The 26,948-nt window shown below is 31.9% G+C and overlaps 3 protein-coding genes across 4 annotated transcripts; 1 reads left to right on the forward strand and 2 right to left on the reverse strand.

Annotated features, from left to right (window-relative positions):
• The first annotated feature begins 391 nt into the window (after nt 1–391).
• Nucleotides 392–8,025, forward strand: LOC105258873 (isoleucine--tRNA ligase, mitochondrial). Its single transcript, XM_011270424.3, has 15 exons — nt 392–690; nt 1,018–1,140; nt 1,226–1,373; nt 1,429–1,633; nt 1,819–2,129; nt 2,195–2,361; nt 3,106–3,342; nt 3,824–3,996; nt 4,074–4,215; nt 5,753–5,910; nt 5,996–6,139; nt 6,229–6,442; nt 7,140–7,392; nt 7,458–7,639; nt 7,746–8,025. The coding sequence occupies exons 1-15, from the start codon at nt 481–483 to the stop codon at nt 7,977–7,979; spliced, it is 2,901 nt and encodes a 966-aa protein (XP_011268726.1). The 5' UTR covers nt 392–480; the 3' UTR covers nt 7,980–8,025.
• LOC105258878 (gamma-tubulin complex component 6) lies at nt 7,112–18,216 on the reverse strand. The gene is made up of 16 exons (XM_011270437.2): nt 17,889–18,216; nt 17,004–17,221; nt 16,663–16,904; nt 16,503–16,602; nt 16,057–16,413; nt 15,864–15,974; nt 15,595–15,765; nt 14,367–14,656; nt 13,942–14,161; nt 13,624–13,855; nt 13,179–13,371; nt 10,892–12,566; nt 9,651–9,860; nt 9,168–9,340; nt 8,724–9,091; nt 7,112–7,380 (listed from the first exon to the last, which is right to left on the reverse strand). The coding sequence occupies exons 1-15, from the start codon at nt 18,079–18,081 to the stop codon at nt 8,785–8,787; spliced, it is 4,692 nt and encodes a 1,563-aa protein (XP_011268739.2). The 5' UTR covers nt 18,082–18,216; the 3' UTR covers nt 7,112–7,380; nt 8,724–8,784.
• A 1,462-nt stretch (nt 18,217–19,678) lies between these two features.
• Nucleotides 19,679–26,021, reverse strand: LOC105258861 (forkhead box protein K1). 2 transcript variants are annotated; one of them, XM_011270404.3, is made up of 5 exons: nt 24,750–26,021; nt 22,860–23,651; nt 22,265–22,521; nt 22,065–22,170; nt 19,679–21,955 (listed from the first exon to the last, which is right to left on the reverse strand). In XM_011270404.3, exons 1-5 carry the CDS (start codon nt 25,106–25,108, stop codon nt 21,778–21,780), a joined length of 1,692 nt encoding a protein of 563 aa, XP_011268706.1. In that variant the 5' UTR covers nt 25,109–26,021; the 3' UTR covers nt 19,679–21,777. The 2 variants fall into 2 exon arrangements, with proteins under 2 accessions (XP_011268706.1, XP_011268713.1); XM_011270411.3 differs by having other exon boundaries at nt 19,693–21,955; nt 22,265–22,518; nt 24,750–26,019.
• Between the last annotated feature and the right edge of the window lie 927 nt (nt 26,022–26,948).

Raw genomic sequence — 26,948 nt, forward strand, 5'->3', positions numbered from 1 at the left:
TCGTTCTCTTATGAATAAATATTGAATTTATATCTATGACATTCTTTTTTTATGCTAATTTAATAGCTGTCAATTTTTACTTTATAAATGTACGATGCATAGCAAATCAAAATGTTTCAATAAAATTCTACCTTTTTATTTTTACATTTTTAATCTCCTATTTTTATCCTCCCGCCGTTAAAGATGAATTTCCCCGCCAATCACGTGACTTGCTGATGTCAGCTGATGCGTAATGGCGTGTTCACAAAGGATCTGTTCTTTTTAGCTGCACTGCTGCACTAGTGCAATTAGTTAGAGTGAAAGAAAGTATGTTTGTCTCTTTCTAACTTATTGCACTAATGCAGCAGTGCAGCTAAAAAGAACAGACCCAAACTTTGACAGATTTTTAAAATGGCACATTTAAAAATGGCGACCTAGGTTCGTGAGAAAGTTAAGGTTAGAATAGGGGAAACAAAACATTGCCTCTAATTATTCATAATAATGTCCATATTTAACATAAAAATGGGACAATTGTTCAAATCGACAAAAGTTACATTGCGAACTTGTACAAAAATGTGTACATTATGGCTAAGAGGCATGAAAAGTGCCACGAAACAAAACTATACGAAAACAGTGTTGTTGCCGCAAACTAATTTTCCGGCACGACTCAGCGGCAAGAAAAGAGTGGAAATGGATAGCTATTTAATAGAAGTGGGTTTGTTGTCTCTGCAATTCTACAAATTTTTTACATTTAATTTCTTTGAATTAAATTATTTTTTTCTTCAAAAAAAAAAAAAAAATTAGGAAGCGTAAATCAATTGTAATTTTGTATGCATCATATAAATATGTAACATTATTCACATAGCTTTGCAAATAATGTAAACTTTATAGTTATTAATATATAAATATTAATATAAATATAATTAATAAAAATATTAATATAAATATAATTAATATTAATATATATATATATATATTAAATTATACAAATTAATAATAATATATATAAAAAATTTGTTCTGTATTTCTTCAATATAGAAATGTGGTTTTTTGGAATTATATAATTGGCAAAGGAAAAATCTTAAAGGGCCAGATTTTGTTTTGCACGATGGCCCGCCATATGCTAATGGACTGCCACACATGGGTCACGCCATTAATAAGGTAGCAAAAAAACTATAAAATATGATCTTTTTTTACTTTATCGAAAAGGAAGATATTTAAAAGTTAATTATTATTATTTGCCTAGATCCTGAAGGATATTACATTACGAAGTAAAATTATAACAGGTAGAAGAGTACATTATGTCCCAGGTTGGGATTGTCATGGTTTACCAATTGAACAAAAAGTACTTAGTAATACAAAGAATGTGAATCCATTAGAAATTCGTCGAAAAGGTATGTCGAAATATAAATATCACAATTATATGTTTTTAAAAGTTTTATGTTGTAGCTAGGAAATTTGCGAGCGATGCTATAGCGAAGCAAAGAGAAATTTTTATATCGTGGGGTACTGTCGCTGATTGGAATGAATCAGGATGTTATTATACAAATCATGTTTCATATGTACAGAATCAGTTGCAACAGTTTATAAATTTGTACGACAAAGGACTTGTATTTAGGGCCTTCAAACCAGTGTACTGGTCACCGTCCTCTAGGTATTTTATAAATTTATTTATTTATTTATTTATTTTATAAATTATCAAAATATTTATAAATATTATTTATAAATATTATTTATTTATTTATTTTATAAATTATCAAAATATTTATAAATATAAATCAAGCCTAAAGAAATTCTCTAATTCCCTTAAATATTTTTCTCTTCTCGATATAATTATAGAACAGCATTAGCAGAGTCAGAACTGGAATACAATGAATCTCACAAGAGCAAAAGCGTTATTATTCGTATGCAACTTGATGCATGTACATTATCTTCGAAATTAAAGAATTTGGAAAATAAACCGCTTTATGCACTAATCTGGACTACCACACCATGGTCATTGATAGCTAATCAAGCTATAGCTTTCTCCAGTAACATTGTATACTGTATTGTGGAGGATAATTTAAAAAATCTATATATTCTTGCACAAGAATGCTTAACAAGTATCGAGCAGAAACTTGGTCCATTAAAATTAATTACAACCATTACGGGTAATGCATTTAGTTTTTCGTAATATTCAAATATGTTATAACTGAGAAATATAATTTCTTAATAGGGCAAGAATTGAGTGAAGCTAAGTATTTTCAGCCCATTACTAGAGAGCGTTTACCATTCTTACCTGGGCAGCATGTTACAACCAGTGTCGGTACTGGATTAGTTCATACAGCTCCGGCACACGGTCCAGAGGATTTTCTCATTGCAGTTGAAAATAACATACCAGTAGTAAGTTATCTCTTACCAATGGCAACATGCATGATTGATTTCCAATTATCTTAATGAAATTTTATTCGAATCACCAGTGTGCTGTAGATAATTTCAAAATTATCTAGATAAAGATAAAGATAAAAACCCTTAAATTTATCTTAGATGAGATAAAGATGATTATGCTTTTATTTAATCTAGATGAAAGATGAGATAATTATTGCGATAATCTAGATAATTATTTAGATATTTTTGTTTATTTTAGACGACTATAAATATTTGTAAAAAATGACGCAGATTATAAATGGGATATTAAAATCATAAACACATATTCTTTCTCTTTTCCTAAAGAATATTTAAATAATAGCAAAAAAATATACAAATGATGTGATAAATATTTATTTATTAATTTATATTTATAATATATTTATAATATATTAATAATATAATAATAATATATTTATAATATATTAATAATAATAATAATAATATAAAAAATATATTTTAGATATTTTAGATAGATTTTTAGAAGCTTGCCTAGAAAACTTTTTTGCATAATGAAAACGTCATCTTAGATAATTTTTAGATAAGATGGCATATATTTTTCATCTAAGATAAAGATAAAGATACTTTGTATTTCTTCATCTAATTAAAGATAAAGATGAGCCATTTCTTTATCTAGATGATTATCTAGATAATTTTATCTAGATATCAGCAAACACTGCGAATCACATTCGATTTGAATTAATGATGTTAATGTTACAGTTATCTTTAATAGATGACGATGGATGCTTCATCAGAGAAACGGGTGATGAATTCGCCGGTTTAGACGTCTTAACCGATGGCGCTAATAAAATCCTACATCACATCAGTGAAAATGTCTTGCATACCGATATGATTACACACAGCTATCCATATGATTGGCGAACTAAGAAACCTGTAATCATCCGCGCGAGTCATCAGTGGTTCATAGACATAAACTCTATTAAAGAAGCTGCAATTGTAATTGTTATTAATAATTATTTTTATATCAGTAATGAGGTATATTATTGTGTGTTTGGGTTGATCTGCAAATTCAATATATTCAATAATAGGTTCAATTCGTGTCTCAAATATTATCATATGAAGTTAGATTTATTTTAATTATTTTAATTTTAATAATTTTAAGAGAAAGATATTCATTTGTAGATTTTATATACTTTTAATATTATGTTTGATATATTGTTTATTTATATCCTTTATTTATAATTTTTTTATTACGGTTTTGGTAGAATTAAAAAAAAAGTCGAAGTCCTATAGATTTTATTGAGGGAGAATCTGAATTAGTATCAAGATTTAATGTTGAATATTTTAGAGGGGGTTTTATTTTGATTTTTTTAAGAGAATATGGAATAATTCAATCGAGTCTTTATGAAACACAAGACAGAATGCATTGCTATACGTTCGTCACTCATGTGTTCATACTTTGTTTTTTTTATGCAAGGACAGCATCGCGAATATAAGAATATATCCGGAGCAAAATTATACGTCGTACTTGAATGCATTACTCGCTCAAGTTAAACAACGACCGTATTGGTGTATTTCCCGACAACGATCCTGGGGAACGCCGATACCGATATTGTATAATAAACGAACTGGTGACATATATACAAGCAGGTAACTATTTATATGATTGATAAATGATACAAGAATAGACTTATATTGTTTCAGTTATAGACTTATATTGTGTGCAGAAAATGGATCGAGAGATTGTGCAAACTGATGGAACGCTACGGTACCGATTATTGGTGGGAACTATCAGTTGAAAAATTAATCGGTCGCGAGTTACGGCAAGAATTGAACGGCAATAATATAGATGACCTGGAAAAAGGAATGGTACGAGGATCTCTTAAGGATGTTTTGTACCTATTTTCAAAATATTGAGAATTTAATGAAAGAAAATTGTACAGAATGTCCTTACATATGTTTAGAATCTTTAGTACAATTTTTAAATCGATTCACTGAAGCGTTCACAAGTTATAAGGATTTTAATTTGCATCGATTTAACATGTGTTCTTATGGAAAATGTATAACCACGTCGATTGAAATGATAAAAACACATGGAAATAATATTCAGAACTTATTTAAAATTTGCAAAAGTTTAGATACAGAGGAAATATTTGGTCAAATAATATTATACAAGTACTAACTGGTTAAAAAGATATTAAATATAATTTAATGAAGTTAATCATTTGTTACAAGGTGAAATTCTCTGCCAAAAGTTAATCATTTCGATTAACAAAATTCGGAATATTTCAGTAAAAACGCAATAAATATTAAAAAATACATCTCTGCATTGTAGCTAAAATCAAATTGTAACGTTCCACACAATTTCTCATACTCAAAATACACCAAAAGTGGATATATTCGTCAATATTGATTTTCAGCTACGTTTTGCTGGGATTGCACCAGGGTTGGCATGTTTTAAACAATGTGTTTAAAACTGTTTGATTAAAATTTGTTTAAAACAGTGGACACTGTTTTAAACATTTTTGTTTTAAACTGTTTTGAACTATTGTTTAGAACACCGTTTAAAATATCGCAAATAAAATTTATGATTATTTGGAAAAGAAATTGTAAAAAAAATCAAAAACAAACAAAAACTAATAGATGTGTATATTGCAAAAAAGTTTTTGTTTTAGTATTTTTAGTTTTTTATCTATATTTATGTAACATATATAGATATAAAAATATAAATAATAAAATAAAAATGATAAGATGGGTATTATTTTAGCAGAATATTTATTTTTGGATATTAAATAACAATCAATACAATAAAGATTACTTAGAAGATATTGACTGATTTTACATTTTACATTTTAGTATTTTAAATTAATAGTAACATAACTCATAGCAGGTCAGTAGTTCTAAAAAAAAGTTCTTTTAAAAAGAAGAATTGAGGTTTTTTATTTTTCTTTTATTTATAATTTATGTTGAGAGTTAAGCATGAGTTTACTTAATAAGAACAGGAAAGGAACCAAAGTATTATATATTAAATATTATTAACTAGAACTTTTTCTCCAAAAATAAATAACTCCAAAAAATAAATATTCTGCTAAAATAATATCCATCTTATCATTTTTATTTTATTATTTATATTTTTAATAGCGTTGTCAATTTTGACAACGTTATTTACAGTTTAACGCTAGCGAAAAATTTAAATATTTACACAGATTAAAGCTATTTAGTGTTTTTTGCTTGTTTAAAACATGTTTTTTTTTACTTTACTTAAAAACATAAATAAAACAAAAAACATTGTTCTAAACAAAAAAAACAAGTTTTTTGCCAATCCTGAATTGCACATACAAAACATCCTTAATTAATAATGTCAAATGTCAATAATGCAAAATACACGATTATATTTCTTATTAAGGATATCATGGATATTTGGTTGGACAGCGGTCTTTCGTGGTCGGCCGTTTTACCGGAATATAAAGCGGATTTATATTTAGAAGGAATGGATCAATGTCGCGGTTGGTTTCAGTCATCGTTACTAACATCCATCGCTCTTCAAGGACGCTCTCCTTACAAGTAGTTTACTCATAACATAAAAAATGAAATATCTATTTAAAAATCTTATAAAAATATACATATATTTACCTATATTACTTTAAAGCGCGCTGTTCGTGCACGGATTTGCTGTCGATGATAAAGCCTCGAAAATGTCAAAATCAATTGGAAACGTCGTAAATTCTGAAGAAATTACTAAAGGTGGAGAAAACTTGAATAAAAATCCAGCATATGGCGTTGATACTTTAAGGTCAACTATCTAAACTATTCGTTTAATCAATCCGAATCTATGTGCGAACAGAATAAAATATTTTAAATTAATAAAAAATAAATTGACAGGTGGTGGGTAGCTAGCCATGGATGTCAACATAGTCAAGTTCCGGTTACGACAACATTATTGCGCGAAAGTCATGAATCTATTCAAAAATTACGTTTGGTCTTACGCTTCCTGTTGGGTGTTTTACATTCCTATAACGAGGGAATCACAATCGAACCGGAATATGTTCATCTTGACAAGTATATGTTACATGCTCTGTATCAATACAACAAAGAGGTAATAGTAAACAGTGTTTGCTATAGATAATTTCAAACTTATCTAGATAAAAATAAAGATAAAAATCCGTAAATTTATCTTAGATGAGATAAAGATGATTTTGCTTTTACTTAATGAGTTAGATGAAAGATGAGATAATTATTGCGATAATCTAGATAATTATCTAGATATTTTTGTTTATTTTACAAGACTATAAATATTTGTAAAAAATGTGACGCAGATTATAAATGGAATATTAAAATCATAAACACATTATTTCTCTTTTCCTAAAGAATATTTAAATAATAGTAAAAAGGTATATAAATGATATGATAAATATTTATTTATTAATTTATGTTTATAATATATTTATAATATATTAATAATATAATAATATGTTTATAATATATTAATAATATAATATGTTTATAATATATTAATAATAATAATATAAAAAATATATTTTAGATAGATTTTTAAAAGCTTGCCTGGAAAACTTTTTTGCATAATGAAAACGTCATCTTAGACAATTTTTAGATAAGATGACATATATTTTTCATCTAAGATAAAGATAAAGATACTTTATATTTCTTCATCTAGTTAAAGATAAAGATGATCTTTCTTTATCTAGATACCAGCAAACACTGATTGTAAAGCAAATATACTTAAGAAAAAATCACAATCTACATGTCATCGATATTGATTGATTATTTCACAGATTCAAAATTTGTACGAAAATTATTTGTATCACCACGTATGTAAACTGATAATAAATTTCCTGACGAATACAGTGTCACCAGTATACTGTCACTTAATTAAGGATAGACTTTACTGCGACGAAGTGGAATCTCCGACGCGTCTGGCCGCGATGGAGGTAACTTGCGACATCTTGACTGTACTTGCAAGATCTATCGCGCCAGTTGTTCCGCATTTGGCAGAAGAAGTATGGCTTTATCATCCTGAAAATTTAGGTAAGCAATTTAGCGAGAAAAAAATAACTAAAGCACATTTTTTCATACAATTTTATCGTTCACAGCATCGATACCATTGTATCATACTGAGTTTAAAGTACCGGAAACTTGGCATCAGCCGGAAATCTCTAAGCATGTAGAGAGAGCGTTAAGTTTGAGAAGCAAAGTCAATACATTGGCTGATTGTAACACGTGGGAATTGTCGGGTACCATAACAGCTACAACGACTGATTACGAATCTTTTTCAGTAAGAATTATTCTATTTTTATTATAAATTTCTCTTGCAATAGTTTTTGATTCTGAATAAATAATTATTATTATACATTAACGTATTTTTCTTTGTCTATTCACAGATACTTCAAAAGGACCGAGAATCCTCCACGTCGGAATTTTGCGATATTTTACAACTTTCGTCAATTACGTTGTTAGAATCGCCTATGGTAAACGAAACGCAGATTGAATTGCACAATACAAAGAAGATGCTTTGCCAAAGGTGTAGAAGGCATCCCGAATTAGATAAAAACGGCCTTTGCGGCCGCTGCATTAAGGTACTCGATATGACGAACGTATCATCGATATCTATGTAAATGCGATATAGAATTAATTTTATTTCTTGATAAAATAAAAATTCTATATATCGATTTTTTTGCTAAATAAATAAATATATAAAAGAGCATTTTTCGAAAATTGAATTATTTTTTATATAAATCGAGATATGACTCGTATACAGGGTGTTCCATTTTAACCGATCACCCCGAATAACTTTTTAAATTTTGATTGTAAAAAAAATATTTCAGACAAAAGTTGTGTGGTTTCAAGGGGAACATAAGATGGTGTCATTAGTTTCACTTTGAAGAGTCACCTGAAGGTCATCTCCAACTTTTTAAATGGGACACTCTGCTTTTACATATTCTTGTAGCTCATCTAGAGAGCTTTCCAAAACACTATAATAAAGTATTTTTCTGTTGAGTGCTTTCTGAGTTATGAGGCTTGAAATCATTTCAATTTTACATAAACCGTAAAATATCTTATAAAATATTAATTTTTCGATTATCTTACCTTAATATTTTTATGTACAAAATAATGAGAGGAATCAATTGGTGAAAAGGAAACACATAATTATTTCGAAGAAAAAATATGTAATTTGTAATTAACAATTACATATTTTTTCTTAAAAAAAACTGTGTGTTTTCTACATCAGGGTCAAACTAATGGCACCGTCTTATGTGCCCCTTAAAACCATACAACTTTTGTCTGAAACATTTTTTTCTACAATCAAAATTAAAAAAGTTATTCAGGGCGATCAATTAAAATGGGACATGTATAATTACCTATATCTTTTTACATTTGAGTGTAAAAAAAAGACACGAGTGATAGTGACGTTTTATTTTACTATTGTTGCTTTGTCGTCAAATCATACATATGATTTATATTTAAAGCGTTGAGAAAATGTGTCAGGTGCGGCTGATATCCACTGGTGGAAAATTTGCGCGCGACATGAGCCATATATTCCCGCCATTCGCAAAACGATCGATACATTTGCTCCAAACTTTTGAAATTTGGATGAATGTATCGACCTGTATTATCACTATCGACCTTCCAGGCTTGCGATCTTAGGCGATTGTGAAACTTTAATATGATCTTGAAAATATTGATTAAGCACACGCGCATCTTTTCTCCGCGAGTATGAAGCATACATCTGAAAAATTGATATATATATTTAGTTTTGTTAGGTTTATTTCACTCTTAATTATTGAAAATAACTAAAAAATAACCTCGAGAGTATCCTTTTAATGTAGTTCATGTGCGAGCAGTAGATCTGATCTATCGTCCGAGAATTCTGTAAATCCTTTTCGAACTCGCTCCAACTTGCGTGTAACACGCTACACGTTAAATAATTGTGAAGAGCATTCGTGAATTGAGTCATGGAGTGTCTGTATAACTGCAACTGTGCACAAACCAACGACATCGATGAGATCATTTTCTTAATATTTACTTCATGTTTAATAGCAATTAATTAATAATATTATAATAATTAATTATTATAATTATTAATTAATTAATAATTAATTAATATAATTAATTTAATATATTATAATAATATTAATAAACATATAATAATAATTTATAAATATATAAGAATATAATTAAATATTATATTATATTATAATTATTAATTAATTAACAATTAATATAATTAATAATTAAATATTATATTATATTATAATTATTAATTAAACAATATAATTAATTATAACCTTGTGATATTGCTCCGAGTTGACTGCGTTACGCTCTACCTTCATTATATTAAAATCTTCTTGTAAAACCCACGACATCCTGCCAGTCGTTATTAGGAATTTAAATACTTTGCTGTATTGCAACATCATCGTGTCATCCAAGATGATATTCAACGGCCATGCTATTTTATAGTTTAGGCAAAGACATTCCAAAACATTTGGATCTGAAATCTGCAATAAAAGAGAATATTGTTAGATATCGGGCAAAGTTTCTCGCCGGGTTGGCATGTTTTAAACAATGTGTTTAAAACTGTTTGATTAAAATTTGTTTAAAACAGTGGACACTGTTTTAAACATTTTTGTTTTAAACTGTTTTAAACTACTGTTTAGAATCGTTTAAAATATCGCAAATAAAATATATGATTATTTGGAAAAAAAATTGTAAAAAAATCGAAAACAAACAAAAACTAGAATAGATGTGTATATTGCAAAAAAGTTTTTGTTTTAGTGTTTTTAGTTTTTTATCTATATTTATGTAACATAGATATAAAAATATAAATAATAGAATAAAAATGATAAGATGGGTATTATTTTAGCAGAATATTTATTTTTGGATATTAAATAACAATCAATACAATAAAGATTATTTAGAAAATATTGACTGACTTTACATTATACATTTTAGCATTTCAAATTAATAGTACATAACTCATAGCAGGTCAGTAGTTCTAAAAAAAAGTTCTTCTTTTAAAAAGAAGAATTGAGGTTTTTTATTTTTCTTTTATTTATAATTTATGTTGAGAGAGAATTAAGCATGAGGTTACTTAATAAGAATAGAAAAGGAACCAAAGTATTATATATTAAATATTATTAACTAGAACTTTTTTTCAAAAATAAATAACTCCAAAAAATAAATATTCTGCTAAAATAATACCCATCTTATCACTTTTATTTTATTATTTATATTTTTAATAGCGTTGTCAATTTTGGCAACGTTATTTACAGTTTAACGCTAGCGAAAAATTTAAATATGTACACAGATTAAAGCGATTAAGTATTTTTTGCTTGTTTAAAACATGCTTTTTTTGTTTAAGACATGTTTTTTTTACTTTACTTAAAAAACACAAATAAAACAAAAAACATTGTTCTAAACAAAAAAACAATGTTTTTTGTTTAAAATAAAAAAAAGTTTTTTGCCAACCCTGGTTTCTCGTAATAATAATAATTATTATTGAAAAAACTGTCTTAAAAAATTTATTTACATATAACTGGCACGGTGGATCGATAGCGGAAAGACTCAAGAGTTCCGAATTGGCATAATTATTACTGAACGAGTTCATCAGCGCCTTTTCCAGGAGATTCGTGAGAGTAGCAGAATTGAAGAGCTCGATCGGCGCGGATATCGTGTAAAGTCGGGAATAAAGCGAGTCTGTTAGACTCTTCGCAAATTCGCCGTTCAACAGAAAGAAATAACTACGTAGACTGTGCAAATGCGATAGTACGTTGCACTCGTTCACCAGGTGTTTGATAATCGCGTTATTAACCAGCCAAGTTTGTATCTGCAGAGGAATGATGATGGATTTTTCTAAATACACCTGGAGCGAGGTATGGTCGATCATCTCGACATCAGCTATTGTTAAAGATGAGACCGGCGAGGACTTCACATCAGAATCAGTAACGCCAAACAAGCTCGGCAATTTAAAATTACCACTCATCGGGGATTCAAAGTACGTCTCCCCTATCATTGACTTTGTCATATCGGACAAAGATGATTCCTGACCGCCGTTTAAAGCAAATATATCATCGCTGTTTGGTATCTGCGACAGAGGAGTGTGGGTCGATAATGTGGTGAAGTTGTCAGTCGTACACGACATTGGTGTATCTATATTATTTTGCCGCTGGATATTATTCAATATCGGATCTTGCTCCGTGATGGCATTTGCATCATTAATTTTATTTGAATACTCCTCATTATTTATAGGCCTGTTCATCATTTCTTTTTCCGGCAATTTGATACCGGATGTTGGAGAAGCGTTGTTGTTGACATTTTTCTCTGTATTGTCTGAATTTTGTTCATTGGTGACTTCGTTATTGCCGTTTATATTTGTGCAATTAACTGTGAGTTTATCTGTGAATATTGTACTGAGCTCATTATTATTCGGAGTCAAGCCATATTCTTGTATGAGGACTTTAAGTTTGTTGCTTTGCGCTATAGTCATATTATCTATCCTCTCGATAGCTAAGGATTTAGGCCTGTTAATACTACCGATCAATTTCTCGGTAATCTTGTCGCTTTCCAAGATATTATTTAAACGAGTATCAATCGTAGCCATTTGTCTATCATTCATGATCGTACGAATATTCTTCATCGCTTCGTCGCGTAGAAAATCCTGCAGATTGCTCCTCTCGTTGTTCTTTTTGTAGATATAATTTAAGGGCAAAGATTCTTGCGGTAGGGGTACATTTTGGGTATCCACTGTTATGAGAGGATCCTTACTTGTCATAATTTTCTCGTTCGATTCAATATCTTTATCAGTATCGCTAGATGGGAGATCAGAGTTCGCACTTTTAGCGACTGACGAATCTTCTTTATCTTCTATATCGTTTCGATTAGAAACATCTATTGTTGCTTCGTTCAATATTTCACTTTCTGGAAAGTTGCTATTTTCATCTTGACTAGATAAACCCTCCACTTCAGATGTAGACACGCTTGGTGAAGTAGGAATGTTTTTATTTTGTTCATCAGTATTGTTGATATTTTCATCCAGACTTGGTGTGGCGACACTTTCCAACATTTCGTTGTCGGATTTCTTCATAGACTTCAAATATTCTACACGTTTTTCGAAATGACTCATTCTCATCTTACGCCAATTCGATCGTATACGATTGCTCTCTAGATCGGTGTTTAATTTCTCATAGTAATTTATAAGATGTTCTCTGTAATACAATAAAAAAATAATGAAATTAATGCTACGATTGTTTTTAATTAAATATTTTTATATTTTATTTTTAATTTTTTATATTTTACTTTTAATTAAATATTTTTATATTTTATTTTCAGGGTTGGGTAATAACTAGTTGATTAGTTAAAAGTTAAAAAAAAAGTTAATAATTTTTAACTCGTTACTCAACTTAGTTATTTTAAAAAGAGTTAACTTTTAACTAGTTATTTTTAAAACACATAAACTTAAACTTATTAACTTTCCCCCCAAATTTATTTGATGATTCATATTATTATTATTTAGAGTAATCTAATTTTAAAATTACAATCTAATTTAATATAAAGTGAAATAATGCTTTTCAAAATTTTAACTTTTATCTTAACTAACGTTAATTTAATCTTAACGTAACTTTTATTGAGTTAATTTTTTATTTGTATAACTTTTAACATAACTAAATTAATTTTTTAACCCATTAACTTTAACTTAATTTAGTTTAAAAAAAATATAAACTTACCCAACCCTGTTTATTTTTAATTAAATATTTATAATTAACTTATAATAAATGTCATTTTTCAATAATTTTCTTTCAAGATTAGTTGAATTTTACCGCTCAGCCTGTTGTTGCTCTCGTATTTCTTCCTGCTCTCGATCAAACTTTTCGAGCAATAATTTGTCAGCCAGCATCTCAATCTCTTTCTTCTTTTCTTTAAACAAAGCACTCTCTTCTGCTTGGTGCTTCAATTCTTGCAACAATTCTCGTTTACGTTGCACTGTCTTCGCGATAAGTTCTTGGCGTTGTTCTAAAAATAATATTGCAAAAATTGTTAAATATATGAATCGTGATTCTTTTTAAAACGTGTATGATAAAAACTAAAATAAAATAAATAATAAATAAATATAATATATAATAAAATAAATAATAAATAATAATAATAAAATAAATAATAAATAATAAAATATAATAATAATAAATAATAATAAATAATAATAAATAAATAATAAAATAAATAATAAATAAATATAATATACAATAATTTGGATAAAAATATTACTATTTAGCCTCGATAAGGTCTCCTGCTGCGCGCGTATCACCAGCTCAGCCCTCTTCCTCTCGGCTTTCTTTTCATCTTGAGTCGCGGATAAAAGAGATACGATTGGTCCCAATGCCGCTTCACCTTCACGCTTATATTCCTGACATCTTAGCATCTGTTCTCGCAGCATGGACACGCTCAGGCAGACCCTTACTTCCGGTCGAGCATTGAAGGACACATTGCATACAAGATTCTGAAGTGGCATAGATATTGGTGTCTTTTTATCCATTCACAATTGAAAAATAATAAGTTTTTTTTTTTATAACGAAAATTAATAACCTTTGGGCTGCAAATTTTTAAAAGTCGCAGCGTCTTCCCACATTCCAATATCGATTCTGATAGTTCAGATAAAAAACCGGGTACTGACTCGGTATCGATTGCGAAGCTGTCCGTCCAGAATTTACGTCCCTTCTTTCGCAGATTATGAGATCGAGACTGAATCATGAATTCTCCGTAAACATCGTCGCATCTCCCTTCAAATAACCAGTTTTCCAGCAATCTGTCAAAAGATATTATTTTTATATAATTTTTATATTATTATATTATTTTATATTATTATATTATTTTATATTATTATATTATTTTTATATATTTATTTAAAATTTATATCATTTTTAAAATTTATTTAAAATTTATTTTTACATAATATTATTTTTGACTTCTTGTGAAGAATAAAATATCGATTTGTCAACGTTGTTTCTTACCGAAAGTAAACTTCGCAGCATGATTTTAATATAGAGTAAAAGACCAATGCAACCTTTGGATCAGTGATCTCGGTCACTTCTTTATAAATGTGCGTTAAGATTCCGCTGTCTAAAGTGCATTGATTGTAATTGCAACGATCGCACAATCTTGCAACTTCCACAATCAAATGTGCCAGTGGACGAACCTTTTTCAACAAGCTTAACAATCCGTCAAATTCATGTCGATTCAGAATTCTTTGCAACGCCGACCGATAATATAAGAGTAGCTCCTTGATATTGGCACACATCGCCTACAATTATACATATATAATGTAATTAAAATTATACAGGGTGTCCCATTTTAATCGATCATCCCGAAAACTTTTTTAATTTTGATTGTAGAAAAAAATGTTTCAGACAAAAGTTGTATGGCTTAAAGGGGGACATAAGATGGTGTCATTAGTTCGACATTGAAGAGTCACCTGAAGGTCACGTGAAGGTCACATCCAACTTTTTAAATGGGACACCCTATATACTTTTGCATATTCTTATAGCTCATCTCGAGAGCTTTCCAAAACACTATAATTAAGTTAGTTTTCATCAAGTACTTTTCGAGTTATGAGGCTTGAAATCATTTCTTAATTTTACATAAACCATAAAATAATCATTTTTCGATTATTTTACTTTAATACTTTTATGTACAAAATAATGAGAGGAATCAATTGGTGTAAAGAAAACATATAATTGTTTCGAAGAAAAAATATGTAATTTGCAATTAACAATTCCATATTTTTTTAAAAACGATTGTTTTTCCTTTACACAAATTGATTCCTCTCATTATTTTGTACATAAAAGTATTAGGTAACATAATATGAAAAATGAATATTTTACTAAATATATATAATATTTTACGATTTATGTAAAATTAAGAAATAATTTCAAGCCTCATAACTTGGAAAATACTTAATGAAAACTAACTTAATTATAGTGTTTTGGAAAGCTCTCGAGATAAGCTATCAGAATATGCAAAACATATAGGGTGTCCCATTTAAAAAGTTGGATGTGACTTTCAGATGACTCTTCAAGGTCAAACTAATGGCACCGTCTTATGTCCCCCTTTAAGCCATACAACTTTTGTCTGAAACATTTTTTTCTACAATCAAAATTAAAAAGTTATTCGGGGTGATCAATTAAAATGGAACACCCTGTATAACATGGAAGAGATAGAGAAAGAGAATAATATAAATACTTTGAATATAAGACCATCCTGTTGTAACTTGCCCGTTTGTGGATCAGGCGTGATCAGAAGCAATAGGGATTTGAAACTGTTGCCCCAACAAATTGCTTCTTGACAAGTAATCTTTAATGTATCCGAATTTATACCATGCACGCTAATATTTTCCACCAATTTAAATCCTATCTAAAATACGAGTAATATTACAAAAATTTACAAAATATGAGAAATATTATATTAAATAAAGCATATCATTGTATTAGCAAAATTAATTGCGTCCATACCACTATATTATATTTAAAAGAGTCTGAATCTATACCAAATAACAATAACTTAACATCTGATACAAATTTTTTGAGGGAAATTTCTTGCATCAGGGATATGGAATGTATCACCTGTAAAAAGCATAATTAAACATAAAAAGTATAACTTTTTATACAATATATATTTGCAAAAGTACTGCTATGTATTATTTACCTTCTTTGGTAGAAGCGATAGAATACTTGTTTGTCTTATTCTTGCCAAGTGCAGCATTGTCTCTGGCAAATCAGTAACAAATAATAATTGTTTGGAAGACTCTGAAGCTCCAAAAGATTCCCATGTGCGTAATTTTGAGATATGATCACTGGAAATTTGTACATCTTTCCATATTTGATTAATATTTCTAGCATATTCCGATCCATCCATAAAATTGCAATTGGAATTATTCGACGTATGCACAACACACAAATCATTTTCATTTTGATAATCTACAGATTTTATCCATTCGCAAGGTAAAGTTACATTTGATATAAATCTTTTTGTAGATGAATATAGCGTATTTGTTTGCTCAACCTGATGAAAGTTTTATAATTCATGTATAAAAAAAAGTTGTGCCTCAAAAATTATGCATACAAGATGATATTACACACATGAAGTCTTACCATAATACTTGTTGAAAAGGGAGTATATGTATTACATTGTTTCGCTGTATTCTCAGTACAGCTCGATATGCAAGGTGCCATTTCAATAGCATTATTATACCTACAATCACATCTATATAGAAAAGTTCTAAACAGATATACAAAAAATATAGCATCATACCTAATTGTTTCGATTCCTACGGTTTTTGATATTTGCTGATTTTCAAAGGACACTCTACTAACAAAATTAGCCACTGTATGTCTATCTCGTCTAGTAGAACTTTTACGAATGCCCAACATGGCCTCAAACTTCTCTGACAAAATAAAGGATTCCATGGGATATGTTTGAAACATTGGTACCCCGTTTGTACATGTAACATCTTCAGGCAAGCAGGGATTAGTTTTACCATAGTGAAATACATCCTATAAAGAATACAAAGTCAGATTTGCCTTAGTTTCAATAAATATCGTAAATCTCAGTAAATTGATGATCGATTGAATAATTGATGATAAAACAAGTACCAATGTAGCGCCTGTGTCAGTTTGAAAACTTTTAAGCTCCATCAACAATCTCAAAACTGGTTGAATCACAGTTTCTATATTAATCGTGTTACTATATAAATCGTTTACTAAATTCTCCAACTTTTCTGCCTCTGAGACGCGTCTGAGAGACAGCCTGAGCACAAAAGCATACTTTAATATCTCCACCAAGGGATCAATTTCAGAACTCGTTACATTCTCTGCAATGATAAAGCACTATTATTTACAAGATCGACCTACTAGTATTTTATTACATTAGTATAAAATTCATTGGGAATATAATAAAAATATAAAAAATATATAAATGATATATTTAATATCAATATATATATACAGGATGTCCCAAAAGTCCCGGACCGGTCGAATATTTCATAAACTATGCACTTTAGAAAGAAATGTTTCAAACAAAAGTTGTATGGCTTAAAGGGGGCCATTAGATAGTGGCAATGATTTGATATGGGAGAATCATTTGAAAGTCATGTGAAGATCACTGTCAATTTCTTAAATGGAACTTCCTATTTTTTATTAAATATTCTGGTAGCTCACATCGAGAGCTTTCCAAAACACTATAATTAAGTTAGTTTTCATTAATTACTTTCCGAATTATGAGGCTTGAAATCATTTCTTAATTTTACATATACCGTAAAATATCTTGTAAAATATTCATTTTTCGATTATCTTACCTTAATACTTTTATGTACAAAATAATGAGGGGAATCAATTGGTGTAAAGAAAAAACATAGTTGTTTTTAAGAAAAAAATATGTAATTTGTAATTAACAACTTTTGGGACACCCTGTGTGTATATATATATATATATATATATATATAATATATAAAAAATATATGAATAAATATGTAAATGTACCTTGACTGTATACTTTTTTACTCTTGTTTAATAAAATTTCATAAGCCTTCGAACGAAAGTTTCTCACTGTCTTAATATCGTTCCTCGGTGGCGTATAAGAATTTCCATTCTCGAGGCGATTCCTTCGCAACGTGTGTTCGACCAGTTGAGTTACGAGACCGTAAATGTTGGCGTCGTTCCGTTCTGGATCCATGATCGAAATACTCCTTCAGGCGACTATTAATTAACTGTTGCGACGAGTTGCGGGAAACGAGAATTGTTTTCATAGTGCCATACGTGATCGGCCATAATAACGCGAGCCTTCGACCGAGCGAGTCCTCTATTCTCAATGTTATTTAAAAATAGGGAATTATTGAGAATAGGAAATTATTAAGAATAGGGATTGTTGAGAATAGGGGAGTTCAGTTTAGGGGAACGAGCTTGACTAAATTTATAATCGAGATTCAGGAAGATTGTATGTCGTATGTACACATTGAGATTCAACTGCAAATGCGAGCTTAATTTTCCACGTGATTTTGATACCTCGATGAACAGTCTTGACTTGAAAATACGAAATGCACCTAAATTAGGGTATAATCGTTATTTTATAAATTAGTAATTATAAAGACTCGAAGATACATAAGGGATACAAGAAAAATATGCAATAGAAAAGAGATTTATAATATAGTATTAATTTTATTGCAATATTATACATATGCACACATACATGTGTATGACGTTAAACGAAAATGTATGTGTGTGTATGTGTATGTGTGTGTGTTATGTGACACGCACGTGCTGCAAACATATTGATCTCTTTCGCGACATATCATATGGATATACATAAATATATATATATATATATATATATATATATATATATATATATATATATATATATATATGGTGTCTCAAAACTCATAATCAATCTTTCAAAGACAGATTCCTGAGATCATCTGAAGACGATTTTTCCTCGACGAAAATGTCGAGGCACTAATAATTTTCGAATTATAAGTGATTGGAAATAAGGGGTTTTTCGTAAACTAAACTTTTGTAGAAATAAAATATTAACAAAACCACATTCTTCAATTAATTTTAAATAGAGTTTACTTCAGTCAAATTTAAAGTTAAGGCTTAATTGCAAAGATATATGATGATAAAAATCGAGAACATACAAAAAATGATGGCCTTCATCGACATTTTCGCTGAGGAAAAATCGTCTCCAAATGATCCCAGAAATCTGTCTTTGAAAGATTCATTATGAGTTTTGAGACACCCTGTATGTATGTATATACAGGGTGAGAAAAAAGTATGGAAACCTTTAAATTTTTCGAAAATTATGCATTTTAGAAACAAATGTTTCAGACAAAAGTTGTAAGGTTTCAAGTAATGCATTACGTAGCAATATCAATATAATCTTGAATAGCACCGTCAAGGTCACATAAAAATCACTTTGAATTTTTTAAATGGAACCCCCTACTTTTTATTATATATTCTTGTAGCTTGTTTCAAGAGCTTTCCAAAACACTATAATAAAGTATTTTTTCAGTGAGTACTTTTAAAGTTATAAGGCTCGAAATAATTTCTTAATTTTACATAAACCATAAACAATAAAATATTTTTTCTTCAAAACTATGTTTTTTCTTTACATTAATTGATTCTTCATATTGTCTTATACATAAAAGTATGAAGGTGAGATAATAAAAAAATGAATATTTGATTAAATATTTTATGGTTTAGGAAAAATTAAGAAATGATTTGAAGCCTCATAACTCGAAAAGTACTCAATGAAAAAACACTTTAATATAGTGTTTTGGAAAGCTCTTGAAACAAGCTATAAGAATGTGTAATAAAAAATAAGGGGTTCCATTTAAAAAATTTGAACTGATTTTTATATGACCTTGACGGTGCTGTTCAAGGTCATACTGATATTGCTACATAATGCATTACTTGAAACCTTACAACTTTTGTCGGAATCATTTGTTTCTAAAATGCATAATTCTCGAAAAATTCAAATGTTTCCATACTTTTTCCTCACCCTGTATGTATGTCTACACATGTATGTGTACGTATATGTATAATGGACATACGTTGCTTTTGTGAGATACGTATGTGTCAACACTGTACAACAGTGTTAGTCCATCTACCAGTATCATCAAAAACCTCCTTGTAGAGAGAGAAAAAGAGAGAGACAGAGTGTGAGTATGTATGTTATGTGTGTGTGTGCTCGTATATTTTCAACTATAGAAAAATAACGTTTCAGATAAACGTCACATACACGCGCGAAAGGTGCGAGAAAAATAAATTTTTTTTTTTACTCTATTACACCTCCCCATCGCACAATCATCTTCATGACGCAATCGCATCCAATGCCGCTCTCCTCGCCCCGCTTCCGTGAACCTAATGCTACGTATTGTTTTCTATAAACAGCCGACCCTCTTCTACAGGGAGATTGACGAGTAATAATACAAAATATTAACTACGATTGCACGAGAAAAAGAAAGAACTCGGTGTAATCCCAGAGTTTGGCATCGTGACAATAGCTTCTCTTTTTCAGTACGCATATTTTACAAGATTCTCTCACCTAAATTTTTATCTGAAACAGTTTCTCTTCTAATGTTAAAAATAAGAAGACTGTTTTAGATGATAGAATTGATTGGGTGAACCATCCCGTGATGTAAACGCAAAATCACCTCGTTCGAGCGAACTCGGGACGATAGATAATCCGAGGAAATCTTGAGCGAAATCAAAAATCTCCCGACATGTATGTGTTCATGTAGATTCCCTAGGAATTTTTGTATTTTTTTAAATGTAATATATGTGTATGCGTAGCTCACCGGGTGGAATTAGTTCCACTACATCCGCGTCCTTACATTGATTAAATATAAAATATTACAAGGCTCTATTTTTTTGTTTCTTCTCTGACTCTGGTAAGAAATTTCTCGAGCAGAGATTACATCGTCAAAAGCTCATCGTTTCCTAAAGAATTTATCCTTTATCAGTATTTTTTCATTATTAAATACAATACAATGCAATTTTTTTTTGAAAGAGGTATCTCTTTATACGTTTAGTCTTGTGAAAAGTCTGTGCCTTATTAGCTCGCTTCAGATGGACATTCGATTGAGCATATTATAAATTAAGAACGCTGTTGTAATAATTGTAATAATAATCTATTTCTCTCTTCTTCTATATCATTTTGCATTATTATTATTAATCTTCATTAATTGCGATAACGACGCCAAGTTGGTGCAAGCGGTAGTGCAACGAAAATCACGCGAGTATGAAATGGATGTCGATCAGCGAATTTAATTGTAAATGTATCGCGCTTTAACTCGATTGGATTACATTGTGGGTAACATTCTCGTTTCCTTTTTCTCTTTATCTATTTAATAAATCGGCTAAACGCTGAATGGCACACGTTACCGCATCACATTATTGCAATTTGATGTAGCAGCGCAATATCAGCTGCTGTTACTATTTTGGATGACCTTTTTCAATCAAATAAGCTCCATATACATATATATACTATATCTTCAGCCGAAGTTAACAAGTCATAAAGAGAAAGCATTTAATAAAGTATATGTATATCTTATATACATTGACTGTTGATGAGAGAATCATGATGAGACATGAATTCTAGAAGGACAGGAAAAGTGTCTTCCGCTCTCGTCTCGTTCTTTCTTTCAAAGATCGATATTTCTTTTGCGAAAAACTCATACACACAACAGTTTCTCGCGTTGCTTAACGCGCGAGATAATAGAACTGACGCTCAATCTTGATTATGTGCAGTCTAAAGCGGTTATGCAATTAAAACAATATGAAGTTTGCAATATGTGTTCGACGATAGAGACAAATAATGCAATGTAAATGTAATGTTCTACATAACAGGATGCTAAGTGTATGTATCAGTTCAATGATCGTCCATTTCATGAATACGTTGGCGTTTGGATTGCGATGGTTGCTGTTCGGGCGGCTCGGGACTCTCGACAATCGCAAGCGGGGCCGGTGAACCCGGCGAGCTGTCCGACTCTTCGTGGGCACGTTTGCTAACCCCCCCGACGCCAGCATCGGGGCCGATAAAATTTCCACTGTTCCAAACAGAGAATATAAATGGCGATCGTTGATGAAGCTGCGTCGAGCATAGCAGAGCTGGCGGAGTAATTTAATTTTATTTTATTTGATTTACAACGAGCATACCTGTAATTATACGTCGTTTGTACAATAACAGGAGCCGGACTATATTGGCCAGCCGGAGATAAAGAATGGTCCTCTACAACGTTTGGTCCAGGCACCAAATATTTTTCTATTTCGACAAATGAACGATTATATATATATTATCTCAAAAGAAAGCCGATAACAAAAGAATCTTAAGAAGAAAAAGAAAGAAAATACCTCACCTTCTCTTCCAGTATCACCGCTAACACCATTTGTTACAATTGTTTGCATCAGACGTCCCTTGTGAGTCGACTGGGACGATGTGTACGGATGTCCAGGTGAGCCAGGCGCCGATTGACTCGTCGCGAGTTGTCCAGCTGGAGAGGGAACAGAACTGTCCGGATACGACTCGGGTCCTGGGGAAGCCTCTCTGCTTAGACATTCCGGCGTCATTAAGCCGCTAATTCCTACGTGAGACGGCGAGGCCGGCGCACTCCTACTGATCACATAAGACAATATCAGATGGGTTATCGATATTCGTGAATAAAGTTAGTTTATAATTGTATTTTGCGACCAATTACGGATCAATTTAATATATTGTTTTTGTTTAAATATCATACTGAAGAAGATTAAGTTAAGTCGAAACGTTTGTGATCTTTTAATTAAACGAACTTATAATTAATTGTTTTATTTTTATTTCTATCTTATTAATTTGCTCGTATTGTCGGCCCTTTAATGTTAATTTGATTATTTTTGCATTGCAATACACGAGCCTTCTAATTGTTATTATATCTATTATTCGTGAATAAAATAAAAAAAAAGGCTCTTCGACATTACCTCGATGATAACGTCCCAAAGGGTGCACGGAAGCAAGGTACGCCACGCTGTCGTCTCCGTCTGAAGGCCTGATCGATGAGCTTGGCCTCCGATTGAGGATCTATCTTCCAGAAGGAACCTTTACCCGGCTCCTCCTGGCTTCTAGGTACCTTGATGAAATAACGATTTAAAGATAGATTGTGTCGAATAGAGTTCTGCCAACCCTTATCCGCAGTCCTATAGTACGGATAGTTCTTGGTGATGTAGGAATAGATGCCCGACAATGTGAGCTGCTTGTCTAACGCCGACGCTATCGCCTGAACGATCAATTGCGCGTAGGAATACGGCGGCTTCGAGTCGTCTTTTGGTGGACTGTAATGTGGCGCAGTACCATTCGGTCCCGAACTATTTCCGCTTCGATAACGAGCCTCGGCACCAGGCTCAGGACTGATCTGTCTGCTGGAGCTCTGTCCACCCTCGTGCCTCTCCAAGTTATGCCTGTCCAAAGTAGAATTCTGCGGATCGTTCGCCACAGCAGCAGCGTACACTGCCACCATCTGCAGATCCGCCGAGACGTTTCTCCTGCCCTGACCGCCACGTGGACTCGCCGGACATGAGTTTGCGGCGCTGATTGTTCCCGTAGGTGATGGGAACGGACTGCTATACCCGGCGTCCGGTATGTTTATCCGCAGAGGTGGTAAAGGTGCCCTTTGCTTTGGCGGAGAGGGCACTCGAATGTTACTTTGCTCCTGCTCGTCTATAAGCGACTGAAAGATCAGCCTTATCGTTGTACTCGGAAATCTGAATGTACATCTGAAAATAAAATACCATCAAAGATAATATTAATTAGGAAATAAGAATGTGTTATTAGTATATTAAAATAGTATTAATATGAAGATTAATTAGTATATTAAAATAGTATATTAAATAGTATTTTAAATAGTATATTAAATAGTATTAAATGTATAGAATTTTATTAATTAAACATTTATAACAAAGGGAAATGATAAGCAAGCTTATTATTTAAACAAATACGAGATTACTTTACATTACAATTCTAGGATTTTATTTATCAATTTCTACTCACTAATCATAATAATTTAATTATTCGCTGCTAATATAATGTTTCTCAAATTCCGCTGTTCAATTATTAGCTTAGGTGAATATTGACTTTGTATAAGAAATTATGTATCATTCGTTACTCAAAAATTACTCAATTGTATCAACTTCATCACTCAAAAATATACTCAAATGTACTCACTTGTATTATTTATCGCTCAAAAATGTACTCAATTACACAAAAATGACTGTATAAGAAATCATGTGTCATTCGTTATTCAAAAATGTGCTCAACTGTATTATTCATCACTGAAAAATATACTCAAATGTACTCACTTGTATTATTTATCACTCAAAAATACACTTAATTACACAAAAATGATTATTATATTATTCATCTCTCCTGTTTTTCTATCCAATTACTTTTTATTCAAGTCCTAGACTTATAAATACACCTTATCGACTCTTTTACTATCTTTTGTGATAAATTTTTTTTTAATTACGACGAGGTACTATTTCAGGGTAATGAGATGAATTTTTTCATAAAAAAAAATACAATTTAAATATATTTTTCACAATATTTATAAAAATATAAAAATTCAAAACGTAAATAAAAAATAAAAAATATAAAAATAAAAATATAAAAAAAAATTAAAAATATAAATATAAAAAAAAAATAAATACAAATTTATATTTTTCGCACACACGGATGGTCGAAAATCCCGAGCAGTAATAGCGAGGAGTACAAGCCGACGAGTCGTATATTTAGTGACAAACTATGCGAGCGAGATCGTAAATAAATAAATAAAGGAGATAAATAAATATCCCGGAAGGAGAGACCGGAGGACTCACGTCTTTGGTAGCTGAAAGGGAGGAGCGCTCTTGCGCTGGAACACCCCGTCGACGAACACGCCGTTCTTGCCGTTGCAGACCATGTAGAAGAACGGGTGCTCGTAGTAGATCTCGAGGTGCCGCCGCGAGATAAAGCTCGAGTGGCCCATGTTGACGTCGACCTCACCCTTGCTGCTGTTGCGGCCGATCGTGATGCGCCGTTGCCTAACCATGTACTCGAACTCGCGGCCCTCGAGCCGCGCAATCGGCGCGCCCTTCGACTCCGGATTCCACTGCATCTTCGTCGGGCTGGCCGGTGCCGACTTCAGTGCCAGAAGAGCCCACGCGTCGCTCTCCTGGGTACGAGAGTACGTAGACATAGCACCGAGAGCGAGTGTGCCGTGGTGTAGTCGAGAGCAGCGCGAAAGGGAGAGAGGAAGAGGCGGCGGAGTAGGACAGCGGAGAGAGAGAGAGAGAGGCGGAGAGCGCGCGAGAGAGACGGGACACCCGATAGATAGCCGCTCAAGATTTATCTCTCAATCTCGACGGACGTTCGCTCGAATTAGATGAATAGATACGCGAATGTAGATGGAGGACGAGAACGCGAGATAGACCGGTAAAGAAGGATATATACTCTCTTTGCGATATATACCGAGTAATGACAAAAAATCAGACACGAGGTAGATAAAGAGAGAGAAAGAGAGAGAGAGGGAGAGAAAAAATCGGAGCGTTGAGAGATAAAGATGCTCTATACAGGCGGGATGAGAGAGAAAGCGAGAGAGAGAAAGAGAGAGAGAGAGAGAGAGATAGAGACGAGGCGACACGCGAGGCAAAACACGTATTCGTGCACGCGAGTAAAGCACTCGCGCGAAATATGGCCGGCTATTTCCCGAACTCTCCTTCCTCCGCCCGGTCCCGGCTCCCCCGCCAGCCCCCAGCCCCCCCGGCGCGGACGTCCCCGCTTCGCTCCCCGCCGGAGTGCGTTCGCGCGCGCGCGACCAATTTATTATATATGTGGCCCTCTCTCTCGCGCACACTGCACTACACACCGGGTGGCTGGTTAGGCGCGCGTAATTTTTGCGTAATAATTTATGAAGCGGTACAGGATGGATTTTAAGCACCTTCTCCCTTCGAGTTTGTTTCCTTCGAGGATCTATGGGATTTCTCGTATCGTTCTCTTCCGCTTCCGGTTTCTCGATTTAATCGCGACGATCGCTAATTTATGACGAGGACGGCAGCGACGGTGAGGAGGAGGACCGACAATGCCTTGCGATGACGATAGGCGCGCACAAATATTTTCCTCTCTTCTTGTTTACCCACAATCCGAAATGTGGGTGGTCACCACGTGACTCGGCGAGCGCGAATCGGCGGCTCGTTTGAACGCGGCCGGATAGAAATTGCTTCGATTTCGCGTCATTTTCTCTGTTTCGTCAAGTTTTTCTCCTCCCGATGTTACGATCATCGTTAAAGCGTCGTCAAAAGTGCCAACAGGATCGCGAAAATGATAAGCGCGCAAAGTGTCTCTTTTTTTTCACGATTCATAATTTCGTCGAAGATGGTTAGGTTAGTTTCGAAGAATTCATTACCGGAGATTTATTTCCTGTACTTAATTTTTTACTGCATTTTTTCACGTTTTTATGAGAGATATTTAAATTAACTTTCTTGAATTCTGCGAAAGATAGAGTAGGTTATAGAAAGTTGCATGTACCGCTAATAATCAATTACATGTCAATCGATAAAGGTGCAATTTCATTGACGCTAAAAAGTAGCGTCAACCATTGGTTGAATAAAGAAGTAAGTAGTTGCTTCTTTGTTCAACCAATTGTTGACGCTACTTTTTAGCGTCAATGAAATTGCACCTTAAGTCGTAAATGTCAGAGTTTGACATAACCAATCAGATTCATTTCCTATTTCTTTATCTCATTCATGTGACTTGCACATGTGATTGCATAATAAATATTTGCAGAGAAATTGATCAATGTTTGTTAAATTTCTGGTAGTCGATGGAGTTTGTCTTTTTTTATCATTATTTGTTTCTTTTCTCTCTTTCAATTTCATATCCTAAAAAAATCTTTATAATTGAAAATAATTATATAAGTGAATTTAAATTTTTTTAAAGCATAAATTCATAGGACGTTCGACCTTTATTTTCAGCGTCAAAAGGTTCGAAAAAAGAATTAGCAAGGAGCCGATGCGAGTGGAGCCGGAATAGTTTAGTTT

This window comes from Camponotus floridanus, unplaced genomic scaffold (genome assembly GCF_003227725.1).
Source record: "Camponotus floridanus strain SB8 unplaced genomic scaffold, Cflo_v7.5 scaffold79, whole genome shotgun sequence".
NCBI classification, from domain to species: Eukaryota; Metazoa; Arthropoda; class Insecta; order Hymenoptera; family Formicidae; genus Camponotus; species Camponotus floridanus.

Bases quoted from the DNA above. Each gene is read 5' to 3' on its own strand.
- LOC105258873 (XM_011270424.3), top strand. From the start codon at position 481: ATGTCCATATTTAACATAAAAATGGGACAATTGTTCAAATCGACAAAA. The intron at 5,911-5,995 runs GTAGTTTACTCA...ATTACTTTAAAG, and splicing joins CAAGGACGCTCTCCTTACAA to CGCGCTGTTCGTGCACGGAT. The intron at 7,640-7,745 runs GTAAGAATTATT...GTCTATTCACAG, and splicing joins CTGATTACGAATCTTTTTCA to ATACTTCAAAAGGACCGAGA.
- LOC105258878 (XM_011270437.2), bottom strand. From the start codon at position 18,081: ATGGATCCAGAACGGAACGACGCCAACATTTACGGTCTCGTAACTCAA. The intron at 9,861-10,891 runs GTAAATAAATTT...CTTTTATTGCAG, and splicing joins ATCCACCGTGCCAGTTATAT to ATTTCAGATCCAAATGTTTT. The intron at 9,092-9,167 runs GTTATTTTTTAG...TCAATTTTTCAG, and splicing joins ATTAAAAGGATACTCTCGAG to ATGTATGCTTCATACTCGCG.
- LOC105258861 (XM_011270404.3), bottom strand. From the start codon at position 25,108: ATGTCTACGTACTCTCGTACCCAGGAGAGCGACGCGTGGGCTCTTCTG. The intron at 22,522-22,859 runs GTAATGTCGAAG...TTATGTGATCAG, and splicing joins TTTGGGACGTTATCATCGAG to TAGGAGTGCGCCGGCCTCGC. The intron at 21,956-22,064 runs GTATGCTCGTTG...TGTTTGGAACAG, and splicing joins CAAACGACGTATAATTACAG to TGGAAATTTTATCGGCCCCG.